Source organism: Desmodus rotundus, chromosome 2 (assembly GCF_022682495.2).
Source record: "Desmodus rotundus isolate HL8 chromosome 2, HLdesRot8A.1, whole genome shotgun sequence".
Lineage (NCBI taxonomy): Eukaryota > Metazoa > Chordata > Mammalia > Chiroptera > Phyllostomidae > Desmodus > Desmodus rotundus.
In genome coordinates, this window is record NC_071388.1 from 1558906 (window position 1) to 1571342 (window position 12437).

General features: G+C 56.2%; 2 protein-coding genes across 3 annotated transcripts in view; one reads left to right on the forward strand and one right to left on the reverse strand.

Annotated features, from left to right (window-relative positions):
• Positions 1–88: 88 nt before the first annotated feature.
• Positions 89–6095, forward strand: SOD1 (superoxide dismutase 1). The gene is made up of 5 exons (XM_024561217.3): positions 89–247; positions 2707–2800; positions 4040–4109; positions 4732–4849; positions 5895–6095. Exons 1-5 carry the CDS (start codon positions 176–178, stop codon positions 6000–6002), a joined length of 462 nt encoding a protein of 153 aa, XP_024416985.2. The 5' UTR covers positions 89–175; the 3' UTR covers positions 6003–6095.
• Positions 6096–8169: 2074 nt separating this feature from the next.
• Positions 8170–12437, reverse strand: part of SCAF4 (SR-related CTD associated factor 4) — a 56866-nt gene continuing 52598 nt past the window's right edge. For both annotated transcript variants that reach the window (XM_053916631.2, XM_053916628.2), the window contains exon 20: positions 8170–9430. In XM_053916631.2, coding sequence (XP_053772606.1) covers positions 8517–9430 — 914 coding nt within the window. In that variant the 3' untranslated portion in view covers positions 8170–8516. The remainder of the gene's footprint in view (positions 9431–12437) is intronic.

Genomic DNA, 12437 nt, shown 5'->3' on the forward strand with positions numbered 1-12437 from the left:
GGCGTTGCTTAGCGCTCAATTGGTCCCGGTCCAGTGGGCGCTTGGTCCCGGGCCAGGTTGGGCGGGGCGCAGGATCCGGCCTATAAGAGGCCCGCGGCGCCGTCGTTCCTACGTCTGCGCGTCTTGCGGCGTCTGCCGGGTCTTCGCCTTCTGATCTGCGCGCGTCCCGCGAGCCATGACGACCAGGGCTGTGTGCGTGCTGAAGGGCGACGGCCCGGTGCAGGGCACCATCCGCTTCGAGCAGGAGGCAAGGCCGGAGGCCACTGGCCGCCCACAAGGCCGCGGTGCTGAGTCACCGGCGAGAGTGGCCGGCGGCGCGGGTTGGGCCTGGGCAGGACCGTGGGCCGGGGAGCGAGCGAGGGCGGGAGGGAGGAGGTGGCCGCCCGGGGCCTCCGCGGCTGGGCGGAGACCTGCGGCGCGGCCCTGGCGCTCCCTGCCTGGCCGCCTCTGCGTTGTGCGCGCCTGTCCTGGCGATTGCGCAGCAGGTCCGGCCGCAGGGAGCCGTGGCCCCCTTAGCCGGTCTGGGGCTCCTTTGCGACCTAAAATGTCTCATTAGTTCAGGGGTCTGCAGACCGCGGCCCCCGGCCCCATCCACCGGGGACCGCTGTGGGCACAGTCCTGGGGCCGAGGGCGCTTTGGTGGGTTTGTGTGGAAAGAAGGGTCGTGAAAATAGGAACATGCGACAATATGCGTGGCCTTACAGGGAAGCTAGCTGACCCCTACTCCGGGTCACGGCCAGGTGCTAGGGCTGCGAAGGGCTCTGCACAAACTCCTCCCCAAAGCCCTCCTCCGACTGACTCCCCGCGGGCTTCCCCTCCCCGCCCCCCCCCCCCGGGGGGCACCGTCTACGCGGGCTGGATGCAGACCGACGGGGTCGGGCCTATGTCCTGGTCGCAGCGGCATGGGGCCACAACGGGTCCTTCGTGTTAGTGGGGGGTGCGGGTGGGGGCGGGGAGCCCCGGTGTCCACGCGCGGAGCTGGCGTTCGGTCCTGGCAGCGTGTTTCAGCCCGTTCTCGGTAAAGTGGCTGTGAAGTCGCTCAACCAACAGGCGTGTTACTGAGACGGCAGAAGACAGACTTTTGGCCCAGTGTAGGGACACTCTCTGTGGGTCGCACTGCACAGTATCCTGGCGAAAGGACTGTCCCCAGGTCTCCGTGGGGCTGCCAGCTGGTGGAAGTTGTTCACGTTGTGCTGGGCTTATAACCCACGATCAATGGTATAACTTACATGGGAGCGAGACCGAAGTCTTTGGAGAGGTTTCCAGAAGTGGGAGGGGACAGGGAAGTGTTCACACAGGGGGACTTAGGGTGCAGCGGGATTTTTTTCCTTGCAGTGGTTTCCAAAGCTTCTGGAAAAGGCTCATTGGCATTTGACTGAATTCTGCTGTTTTCACTGGCCAGACCTCGCTTAGTCTCTCCTCCTCACCCTCAGGAAGCAGCCAGGCCCCGCTTTCCGGAGCCACCTGCACTGCCCCCTCCCACCAGTTCCCAACTTCGTGGGGGTGGTGGCGGGGTTTGGGGGTGGGGTGCTGTTTGTTCCTGATAAAGACCTTTGGACAGTTGGGCAGGACAGCTCTCCAGGTAGGCACATGCATTCAATGGCCAGTAAGCAGTATTTGATTGGCCTGTTGTGTGCTTGAAATTTTGGGTCATTTCCCAGTTTTTTAAAATCAGAATTTTCACCTGTAAGTCCAAATCCCTAGCTGCTCTGGAAGCATTTGGAGATCTGCCCACACTGAGCCTCAGTAGCCCAGGGCTGCACTGTGCTGCCGAGGTGTTTACCCGTTTAACAGCACAGCCCCCCACCAGGCTGTGCAAGGGGGCTCGGCCCCCGAGCCTCTGGGTGCGCCCTGCGCTCATCGCCCAGGAAACGCGGGCTTGGGAGAACCTGCCGTTTGTCTTCTGTGCTTTTTGATAATGTGTTTCATGGGATAACACGTTTGAATTTTTCCGAAGTCAAAGGTTCCCCAGAAGAATCATAGTAGTCTTATTTTTAAAACAAAAAAGCCCAGCCAAGGGCAGCCGTTGCTGCGCTCCTTGATCTGAGCATTGCGTTTGTCCAGTGGGAGGTCAGCCCGTGATGGCCGACACCTCAGGGGCGGCAGGGCCCGAGTGTGGAGGGACAGACACCTCCCCTGCGTTCCCGTGCGGTGTGGATGCCTGCGTGTGTGTTTAACAGTTAGGATTTCTGCTTCACTGCCCTAAGGAGGTCCTGGGTTTGGGGGTGTGGCTGGGTCACTCTCACCCTGTTCTCTGTTTTGGTCTCAGTACTGGGGGCAGAAAGGTGATTGGGGCTCAGTGACTGCGACTTCAGAAGCAAATGGCCCCTCTCAGATGAGACTCCGTGGCCCCCGGGCCGTGGGAGAGTGTGCGTTCCCGAATGAAATCTCTGCCGGAATCCTCACATGGGAGTCCTGAAACATACATAGCCTGTGTGCCGGTGTTACCACGGGCCCCAGTGTGCACCGGAACCTGGTCCACGTCCTCCTGGCGACAATGGGGAAGAGGGACCCTGGGCCAGCCAGCTGGACGTTGGTTGGGGCCGCATCTCCCTCGGGTGGGGCGTCCCTGTCAGGAGGCGTCTGCCCAGGTTGTCTGACTCCCAAGTCCATGTCCTTTCCCCCTTCCTGTGCGCAGTAGAGGTGGCTCACCTGTCTCCTCCGTTCGGACGCTTTCTCAAACCTGCCGTACTCTTCTCTGATAAAGGGTACTGGTCCTGTCAAGGTCTTCGGGACCATCACCGGGCTGACCAAAGGCGAGCACGGGTTCCATGTCCACGAGTTTGGAGACAACACCCAAGGTGGGTGCCATGCGGGGCTGCGACCCAGACCTGTTTGCCCTTGCGAGACAAACGACGAGCAGCCACCTTAATAAACAGCCTCAGGGAGCTGGCCTTAAAACTAGTTTTTGACGCCTGTGTGGAAAGGAAAGGGAAAGAGGATTTTTTTTTTTTAAATCGTGATTATGGCTTGATTATATACGTCTCAGGTTTTTTTAAAGAAAAACAGTTCAGCTACTTTCTTGCCACCTGCTTGCTCCCAGGCTTTGCGAGCGGGCCAAGGGGGCCTTTAAGGTCCCCACCTCCAGCACCAGGTCCTGGTGAGGCAGAAGTGAGACAGGGTGGGACTGTCGGGGCTTTGCACAGAGTTCCACGTGAACAAAATTTATGGGTGGAAAAATGGGTTTAGTGATCTTTTGCCATTTTTGAGTAATTTGGCCTTAGTGTGTAGACAGAGAACAGACTCATTTTGATCGAAGTTGTTTTTCATGTTCCATAATCTGGTCCCTATAAATAGGGATGTAACGACCAGATTTGATCCATTTCAGCGATCACACAGCTGCTCCAGCTGCTCCTTGGTTTTCCTGCCTCTGCTCTCAGAGGCCACTGCTCTGTGGCTTCGATTTACTAGGCAGAGTCCTGTGAACTGTCTTCTCCCGGCGGTGGGGGCAGGCGGGGAGTGGAGCGGTATACAGCGGAGACTCCATCCGCAGGGGAAGGCAGGCGGGCAGGTCAGGACGAACTCCTGCGTCCATGTGGTGGGCTCTGGGTGAAGGGCGGCCCCTGCGGCCCCGGGACCGTTGCTCACAGCGTACAGTCTGCGAGCTGCCGGGTCGTGCGGGGCAGCAGCCCGGCCCTGGGACTGGGCGCCCTGCCGTTTTATATTCTGCGTGCACAGGCAGGGCCGCAGACCGGGGAGCCGCCTGTAGCGTGTGGCTGGGGAGCTAAGTTCTTGTAGTTAAGGGTTTTTCTGCCTCTGCACAAACCAGGACCGTTACCGTGGGATTTGACGAGTAGAAGGGAACTGGTGAAGTCCTGGGTCTCTTATCTTACAGGGTGGTGGAGAAATCCAAGCCCAGACAAGGGCAATGAACTTGACCAGTGTCACAGGGCACTGGGACCTTGTCTCTCCTTCCCGCCCCTTCTGAGCCGTAGGTCTGCACTGTCTCCGAAGGAGGTTCTAGCCACGGTCAGTGTCTCCTTGGAGTTTATTTTGGAATTTTGATTCATAACATAGCTACTTTTTTTTTTGGTCCATAGGCTGTACCAGTGCAGGTCCTCACTTTAATCCTCTACGCAAAACCCACGGCGGACCCCAGGATGAAGAGAGGTGAGTGGCGAGACGCTTACCTCCCATCAGAAACACGGCAGGGGCTTTTCAGGGTCAGCATGGGCGTGCTGTCCGCAGACGGCATGCTAAACCAGCATCGTGCCCCCGTGACCCCTGCCGCGCGGAGGGACAGACAGACGGGAACACTGGGAGCGGCGTGGTTTCGCCGCATTTATTGAGTACAGAACTCATCCATAGAAGCACCAAAGGGAATTAGTACAGGAAATGAGTAACAGTGGTCAATCGCTAACGGAATAAACCCGCACTGGACACACGGGAGGCTTTGTGGGTAAACGTCTGTGACAAGACTCCATTTGCGTGTCCGTTTTCTGAGAGCCGTCTGGGAAAAGAACAAGCCTGAGGACAAGGGTTCTTTTATTTTTCTCGTAGAGGCCTAGGGCCTGGCTCCTCAGCCACGCCACCGAAGGCAGGCAGAGCCCAGGTGGGGAGTTGCAGCCTCCCCCGCCCCGGCACCCCTCTGGGCACTACCCGTGGCCCAGGAGCCGTGTTGGGAGAGCTGCGTCCGATCACCTGTCAGCCTGGAAAGGCGGTCCCTGCCCGTGCTAGGTCTGACGGTTTCTAATTTAGCTCATGCGCTATTCTGGTGCTTTCTCAACACCAGGCACGTCGGAGACCTGGGCAACGTGACCGCGGAGGAAAACGGTGTGGCGGAGGTGTCTCTGAAAGACTCCCAGATCTCCCTCTCGGGAGCCCGTTCCATTGTTGGCCGCACGATGGTGGTGAGTTCGCAGGTGCTGAGGGTGTGCGGACAGTTCCTCCCGACAGTTACCCGTCTGTTCTTGATGCTCAGTCCTGGTTTCTAAGGAGCCACACACACTGTGCCTTCAGCTCAGATTTTAGAGAAAGATTTTCCTGGATGGCTGCAGTGAAGAGGAGTTAAAGGCCTAGGTCAGTGAAGAGCCCCGCTCTGCTAAGATGCAGTAGTGCAGCAGATCACGTTGGGCCACGTTAACCTGCGCTGCCGGGCAGACATCTTTGCCCGGTGCCGAGGCCACCAGCGTTCCCGGCCGCGATGGGGTCCCCTTTGTAGTTCAGCAGAGCGCCTGTACCGTCGAGGTCTTGCACAGACGCAGCATGAGTGTGTGCTCCTGCCTGGTCACCGCCGCTGGTTGAACACGCAGGAGGTGGCTGCCTCACGCTGCCCTTCGGGGCTGTGTCTGGTCCGCACGGGGCTGTGTCTGGTCCACACGAACACTAGGCAGAAGGACCACTGAGCTTCCCTTGTCACGTCTTTCAGCTGACCCTTACCCTGAGGACTTTCTTCAGCCATGGTTGAAAGCAGGAAAATTTGCAAATGTTTAACGAGAAAAATTTAAAGTACTATTTTTAAGTAGTCCGAGGTCATTTAAGGATTACTCATTCATAGGCTGTAGTCACGAGGCACGACCGTGACGCCTTTTTTGAGGGGTCCCTTTCCTTCTCAAAGCAGTGCTCCATGAGGGGAGGGTGGCTGCAGCTGGTCACTTGGCTTTCCCACAGAGGGTCGGGACCAGTACAGGCGGCCTGAGACAGAGCTGGCCAGGTTTTAGTGCTTCCTCTGGAGAGAGAACACCCACTTAGTGTTTAAAGATAATTTATGTCGTTGCGTCATCAAGGAAAAGCTGAGTAGCAGTCTCTCCTATTACCAGGGTGAGGAGTAGTCTGTTCTCTACTAGGCCGCTTTGAATGTGTTGCTGTCCGACAGCAAGTGCCCCGTGGGCGCTGTTGGGCAGAGGTGGGATGACTCGACAGCCCTCAGCTCTGTGTTCTCAATGTCCCCACCAGGTCCACGAAAAGCGGGACGACCTGGGCAGAGGCGGAAACGACGAGAGCAAGAAGACCGGCAATGCCGGCAGCCGGCTGGCCTGCGGGGTGATCGGCATCGCCCAGTGAACGTCCCCGCCTGGGCCGAGTCCTGGCGGCCCCTCTGCTGTCCCCCTAGTCGCAGACGCTTACCTTGAAAACCATTAAACTCTGTAACCTTCACAGTGTGTGTCTTTTTCTAAAAATGGCTTTAAGTACCTGTGACAAGAGCTGATTTATGATCACTTGGAAGGTTTGTGTAATTGTATACATATTCAATTAAAATGTCTGTTTTGATGATCTGAAACACACATGGGCATTAAGTTGTCCAAATTTCTTCAGTTTTCATTCCAGCCTGCAATAAACAAATACCCAGCATGGCTCTGTGTTTCAAGCCTGTTAAAGCATCGGAACTGAACCCCTAAATCGGCTGACACTGACACGTGGAGCTTGAACGGGACAGGTTAAGTACCGTGCTGACAGGTGTTATTTCAGAGACTGCTCTTTTCAGAGTATTTAAAATAGATAATCACAATGTTCACATTTTTCACCGCTGGTCTTTGAGCTAAGATGGACTTGAACTTTAATCTAGGACAGGGAGGCTGTCCTGTGTCAGCTTTGGGGTAGCTGAGGGGCTTCCCCACTTACCACTTACTTCTGACCCCAAAGTATGTTTATGTCAAAACTGGATGTTACGGTTTGAGGGCCCTTTGGTAACAGGCTGGCCGGCTCAGCCATGGCCTCAGAGGGCTGATAGGGTCAGCTCACCTACCGGCCAGAGACGGCCCAGGCTGCACTCTTTCCATAGAAGGAGGGGGTGCCTCACCTGCTTGCCGGGCTCTGGACCTGGCAGCCGGCTGGTCTGCGGCTCCTCTTGGAAGCACCCGTGCACGTGTGAACGAACACTTGTAAATCAACCACGTGGATTAATGTCTGTTAACTGAATATTGCAAAATATTTCTGGTAGCAAAACCAGAAATGAGCTATAATTCTGATGGGTTGTAAGTATATGATGTACTTGATCAAATGCATGTCATTTCAGAGGAAAAGCTGGTTTAGAAAAAGTGCAGTGTTTTCACAGTGAAAGCAGGCTCACGTAAGTGGAGAAAACTGCCGTCAGGGAGAGAATGTGAACGAACGAGGCTTCAGAGTACAGTTTCGCAAACGCCAGGGAAGACTCGTGACCTTCAAGGCCCAAGGGCACACCTACCCCAGTGAAAGTACTGCCAGTACTTTGGGGGGCTATCACGAGCAAATGAATAGGGTGTTCTCGCTACTTAAAACCAGAGATACAGGCTGCAAGGCTTTGGAATCTGAACGTGAAACCAGACGCTTCTCTCCAGAAGCAGCTTGTTAGGGCCGTCCAACTCCCTGGGCCCGCACAAGAAACGGAGATCCCTGCTCTCGCTGCCTGAGCTGCCCTCTCCCCATCAAAGCAGCGTTTTGCCCACAGAGCACTACAAAGCCTCGTGCGGCAGCTCCGCCTGCGGGGGAGGCAAGGGAAGACCGCTGCTCAGCACACCGACTCTAGGCCAGCCACAAACTGGAGAGAAGAAGCTTCCACGGGGCCATGGGGTGCTGCGGCCCGGCCCGGCCCGGCCCGGGGTGAGTGCTGTGTGTGCCGGCTTCAGAGCTTCAGGGCTGGGTCTGATTTGGCTTCAGATGTCGCCCTGGCACACTCGCACACCTCCTGGGTAACCTACGACCCGTGTTCCTAACTCCACAGTCTGAAGCAGAGACACGGAGTACTTCATGGTGGGGCAAGGCTCACAGGAAACAGGCCCGCGCTGACCCCTACACAGGGAAGGGAAGGGTTGGGTGCACACGCTGACCTTGTGTCCCCCACCCTTGCGCAGAGGTCAGTGGGATGGCAAGGAAGACGCCCAACCTTCTAAACCGGTAGCACCCAGGCAGTCGAGCAGTTCACAGTGCAACGTGTAACGTTAGACCCACTTTTGTCTGTCCCAGCGAAACCTCTTTACAAATTAGTGACGGTGACATTTACCACAAAGCCAACGGCAAAAAAACAACACAAAACACCACGAAACAAAAAACCCACCTTGATTAAACTGCAAAATATTAAAACCACTAACTTTTACCTTATGATTAAAACATAAAAATCGAAAGCATTACAAATCAAAGTGTCTGCAGACCACACAAGCCCGTCCCCACGCGGCGAGCCTCCCTGAGACGCGACACAGCGCGGACGGGGCCTCGCCCACCTAGTGCAGCGCGGGAAGAAGAGCACACACTGATGTTTGTTACGAAAATAGAGTTTATTAAAAACATCCCTATTGTTTGAGGAGCTTTCACTGTTACCATGTCTTAAATTAAAAAAAAAAAATAGAGAGCACTTCTAATTACGATTTGTAAACTTTTTAAAGTCAAAACTTTTAAAAAGTTACAGCAAAAAGGGTAATATTCATATTTTCAGTATTTTCAGTTATTTTGTGGCTATTTTTAAATAGAAGGGAAGCAATCAAATTGCTTACGAGGCCCCACAACTACTGTGGGGCAGAAAGAGCAGGGGCAAATATAATACAGCGTCTGTACACCTCCAGCCCCCGCGCGCCCAGTGCCCCGCCAGCCTGACCGTCCCGGTCTCTAGCGAGCCTCCGCTGCCGAGCCCGACTCCTTCTCGGGGCCGGCGGACGAGGTAGCCTCAGCGGGCAGCTCTGCAGCAGGTTTCGGGGCTGCGGCCACAGACTCCCCCTTGGCAAGTTCTGAGACTGTCTCTGCGGCGCCCGCTTGGCTAAGGGGTGGGCCGGCGGCCCTGTCTGTCGCCTCCGGCTTCTCCTTGCCTCGGTTGTCTTCCTTCTCTCTGCGGGGCTCTCTGTCCCTAGAATCTCTCTCCCTGTCCCGGTGCCCACCAGCCCGTCTACTTCTGTCTTCCAAGTCTCTGTGTCTGTCCCGGTCAGGGCTCCTCCTTCCCCACTCTCGCCTCTCCCGGCCACTATTCTCTCTCTCGTCACTCCGGTTCCCATAGCGGTCCCGGTCATTCTCCACCCTATTTCCGAAAGATCTTCGTCCAAACCTTTCTTGGTCTCTACCTGAATTGAACTGCTGCCTGTTTTCATTTCTAAACGGCTGTGGCTGCGGCTGCTGCGCTGGTGGCGGCTGCTGCGCTGGTGGTGGCTGCTGTGGCTGAGGCTGAGGTGGCGGCTGCTGTGGCTGTGGTTGCTGCTGCCTCCCGTCTCTGTCGTCAGGGCCCCCCGGGCCTGGTCCTGGGCCCCCCAGCCCTGGCATTCCACCAGGCCTAACGAAGGGGCCATGTGGCGGGAAGGGGCCTTTCATTCCATGGGGCGGGGGTACCCCGAAGCCCCCCGGCCCGGGCGGTGGGCCCCGGTGCATCATGTGTGGCGGCACAGGCCGTGGCGGCATCAGAGGGAAGCGCTGCAGGTGAGGCGGGGGCATACCCGGGGGGCGCTGCAGCGGGATCATGCCGGGACGCGCCCCGAGGAGCCCGGTGGACGGTGCCTGCAGCCCAATGACAGGGCCGGGGGCGACTCCTTGAGTTCCTGAAAGGCAACAAGAGTCCAAATGTAAATAAAGTAATGGAAGAGGGTGTTGTATTTTCCACTCTCCTTGGAGCTTGAAACAAAATAAAACTGAATCCACCTTCCTCAAATTGTGTATCGTCTCCCAGTGTCCCCACCACAAACCCAAGGCGAGGGCCCAGCAACCTCGTTCAAGGTACGTCATCAGCACACTGCGCACCTCGGCCTCCACGCAGAGGTCCGGGCAAGCGGGACCAGGACACGGTGGCCGGGCTGTGGGAGGAGGGGCCGCTTCGCCCCTTGGAGCCCTGGGAGCACCTGAGAAGCAGTGTGTGACATCATTTCCCGTGTCCTCCTGGCAAGTTTGTGCGCTCAGTCTCAATCCCACTCATTACTGGAAAAAGAGAGTGCCACCGACCAGAAAAGCCAGTGACAAGGTCTCCCCAGTCACGTGTCACTGAAAGGCCCCCGCAGTGGTCCTGCAGGGAGCGCCCCCACACTCAGGCTCACCAAAGGCCCGGCATAAACAGACTGCACTCTCCAGGGCCCCCCTGAAAGCACAGACGCCGCGTCTCTGGCTAGGTGGAGGGGACTGCAGGTGGCTGCCAACCGGTCGCCGTTCCCTGCCACTCAACCTTTGGCGGTGGTGAGACCCACAGAGTGAGTGCTGCTGACGTGACAGAGCCTTGCTGGGTTACGTCCCCCACGGGAGGACTGGCCGTGTTCCAGTTGAAGACGCGCACCATTCGCCAAGCCAGCGTTTGGTCCGGTCCACCGCTCCAGCAACAGAAAGGCAGCGTCACCTCTCCGTTTATTTCCCTGCAAATGTGAGCATCACGAGGAAAACACTATGCCCCCCGGGAGTCACCCTAACTGACAGTGTTCCAGACACAATGAGAAACGTGTGAACCAGGGGTGGTGCGTGCTCACGGCCACACGGAGGGCACATGGAGGGCACACGGCGGGGTGAACCCAGCACTTCACCTTCCCTGACATCAGGCTGTTTACACCTCGAATCACTTCCTCCCACTCGCTTGTTCCCGGGTTTTCTGTGTGGAGAACGAACACAAACGTGATGAACGAGCACCTCCACTCAGTTTCCGCCCCTCGCAGCACAGGGTCCAGCCCCGCTCGGTGGGAGGTAAGCACCCAGCACGGTGGGCTGTGTGGCGAACGCAAGCCAGTTCACGACTCCGTCAGCATGAACTCACAAGCTTTGGTGTTCAGTTAGACGAAATGCCTTCATTTAAATGCCTGAAGAGAAACCTGTTTGGTGAAATGGAGGCTTACACAGGCATGACCTTGGACATGAGCCTCAGAAACGGGGCTGATCACACCTGCCTTGCGTTGAGATTGAATGGCACAAAACACGTGGGAGTGAGCTCAGGGCCTGGCAGAGCTGAGTGCTGAAGCTGTCGTTCTGCACATCCATCCTGACTGCTGACGAACAGCCTAACGCTAAGCACCTGACGCAAAGACAAACGAGTTCTCGTTTCCGACCATTAAATCACTCCACGAATGGAGCTTTACTTCCCGCCAGGGACGGAAGACCCTCGTCTTGCTGCCCTGGGGGTCATGCGGCGCATTCAAGCACCCGCAGGTTTGAGGGGCCGCAGCCGACGTTTACACACCCTAGAAAAATCAGGAGGAGCTCCAAGCATCAGGACAACAGCAGCAGTTCAGATGAGTCTGAGAGGAGACCGAGGGTCTCTGGTCCGCGCGGAAGGTCCCGTCCCTGCCTGTTCCCACAGGGTGACTGCCCCCCACCCCCACGGGCCAGAGGACACAAGGCCACCTCACCCTGGCACAGAGATGAATGCGGGGCACTCTCTGGTCTCTCGAACGTCTCCTAAGGCCTTTCTCACGTGGCGTGAGGGTGCGCGCACTCATTCCCCAGCATCAGCACGGCACTCGCTATGCACTTAAGCTGCCCACAAAGCACGGTTTTTACAAAGCAAGGCACTGCCTGACGCGTCCACTCTGTACGGCGGGTATTTGTACTGGGGACTTGCCCAAAACGTTGAGCACTTGAATCCCCTCCCTCTTCTGTACACAAGTGGGTCTCCTTGGCCCTTCATGGACCAACACCTACCGATTTTCTAGAGCCCTCTCCCACGGTCCCAAGTGTTGGTCTTTAGACCACAGAAACGGAAAAACTGCGGGTAATTATTTTGGCTTATGTGTAGTTCTTTATTTATTTTTGCAGTGAACATGTGTTGCTTTCATAATAGAAGTTATTATTTAGTTAAAAGATGTTATCAGGTGGCCTAAGCCCCTGGTGGGCCTGCGGGCTGAACTTCACTTTCATTTTTACTAGGAAAGCTGGTGGGACACACACACCAACAGAACACACTGGTGTAGCGAGCTCCCACCTCTGAAGCACATTCCAAGCGACTAGTCCTTTTATCTGGAAGTCTGTGCGATGCCACTGACAAGTTTTCTGAAGTTACGTATTATTTCACTCGCCCATATGTTGAACAGCTGAGCGTTACATTGGCAACTTGTTTAACTTGCTCAGGATGTACAGATACATAAAACACACAGAACTTCCCCTTCGAACAGGACCCCGCCTAGCAGACACAGACAGATACCAACTGCGTGGGACGGGCACAGCCAGCATCTCCTACAGAGTGGAACCGGAGAGCTGGGTGTTCTCGTCACAGCGGGAGCCCCAGGGGACGCCTGACTGGCCCAGACGCATACAAGGCCAACAAGGGCAGACACCGACTGACTGGTCAAGAGCAGCAGCTTCTGAAGAGGATTAGTGAGGTGAAGCAGCTGAGTGTGTTGTTCGGAGAACTCAACAGTGTCCTGATGAGAACAAAGTGCAGAAGCCACACGTGAGACCTATTCCCGAAGCAGCAAGAGCGTGCGAATGCAAATTACTACCTTTTCAAAGATGAGGTTGATGAGGCTGAACAGGTGGGCCAGGGCACCTCAGGAGTCTTACACGCATGTGTGAGAAGGAACTCGGAGACCTTTTAACAGGGAGGACCCTATGCTCACTTTTGAAAGATCTTTCTAGCAA

What these genes read in the sequence shown, in the direction of transcription:
- SOD1 (XM_024561217.3), top strand. Translation starts at nt 176, where the DNA reads ATGACGACCAGGGCTGTGTGCGTGCTGAAGGGCGACGGCCCGGTGCAG. An exon ending in GTTTGGAGACAACACCCAAG is followed by an intron (nt 2,801 to 4,039) that starts GTGGGTGCCATG and finishes TTTGGTCCATAG; the next exon opens with GCTGTACCAGTGCAGGTCCT. An exon ending in TTGTTGGCCGCACGATGGTG is followed by an intron (nt 4,850 to 5,894) that starts GTGAGTTCGCAG and finishes TGTCCCCACCAG; the next exon opens with GTCCACGAAAAGCGGGACGA.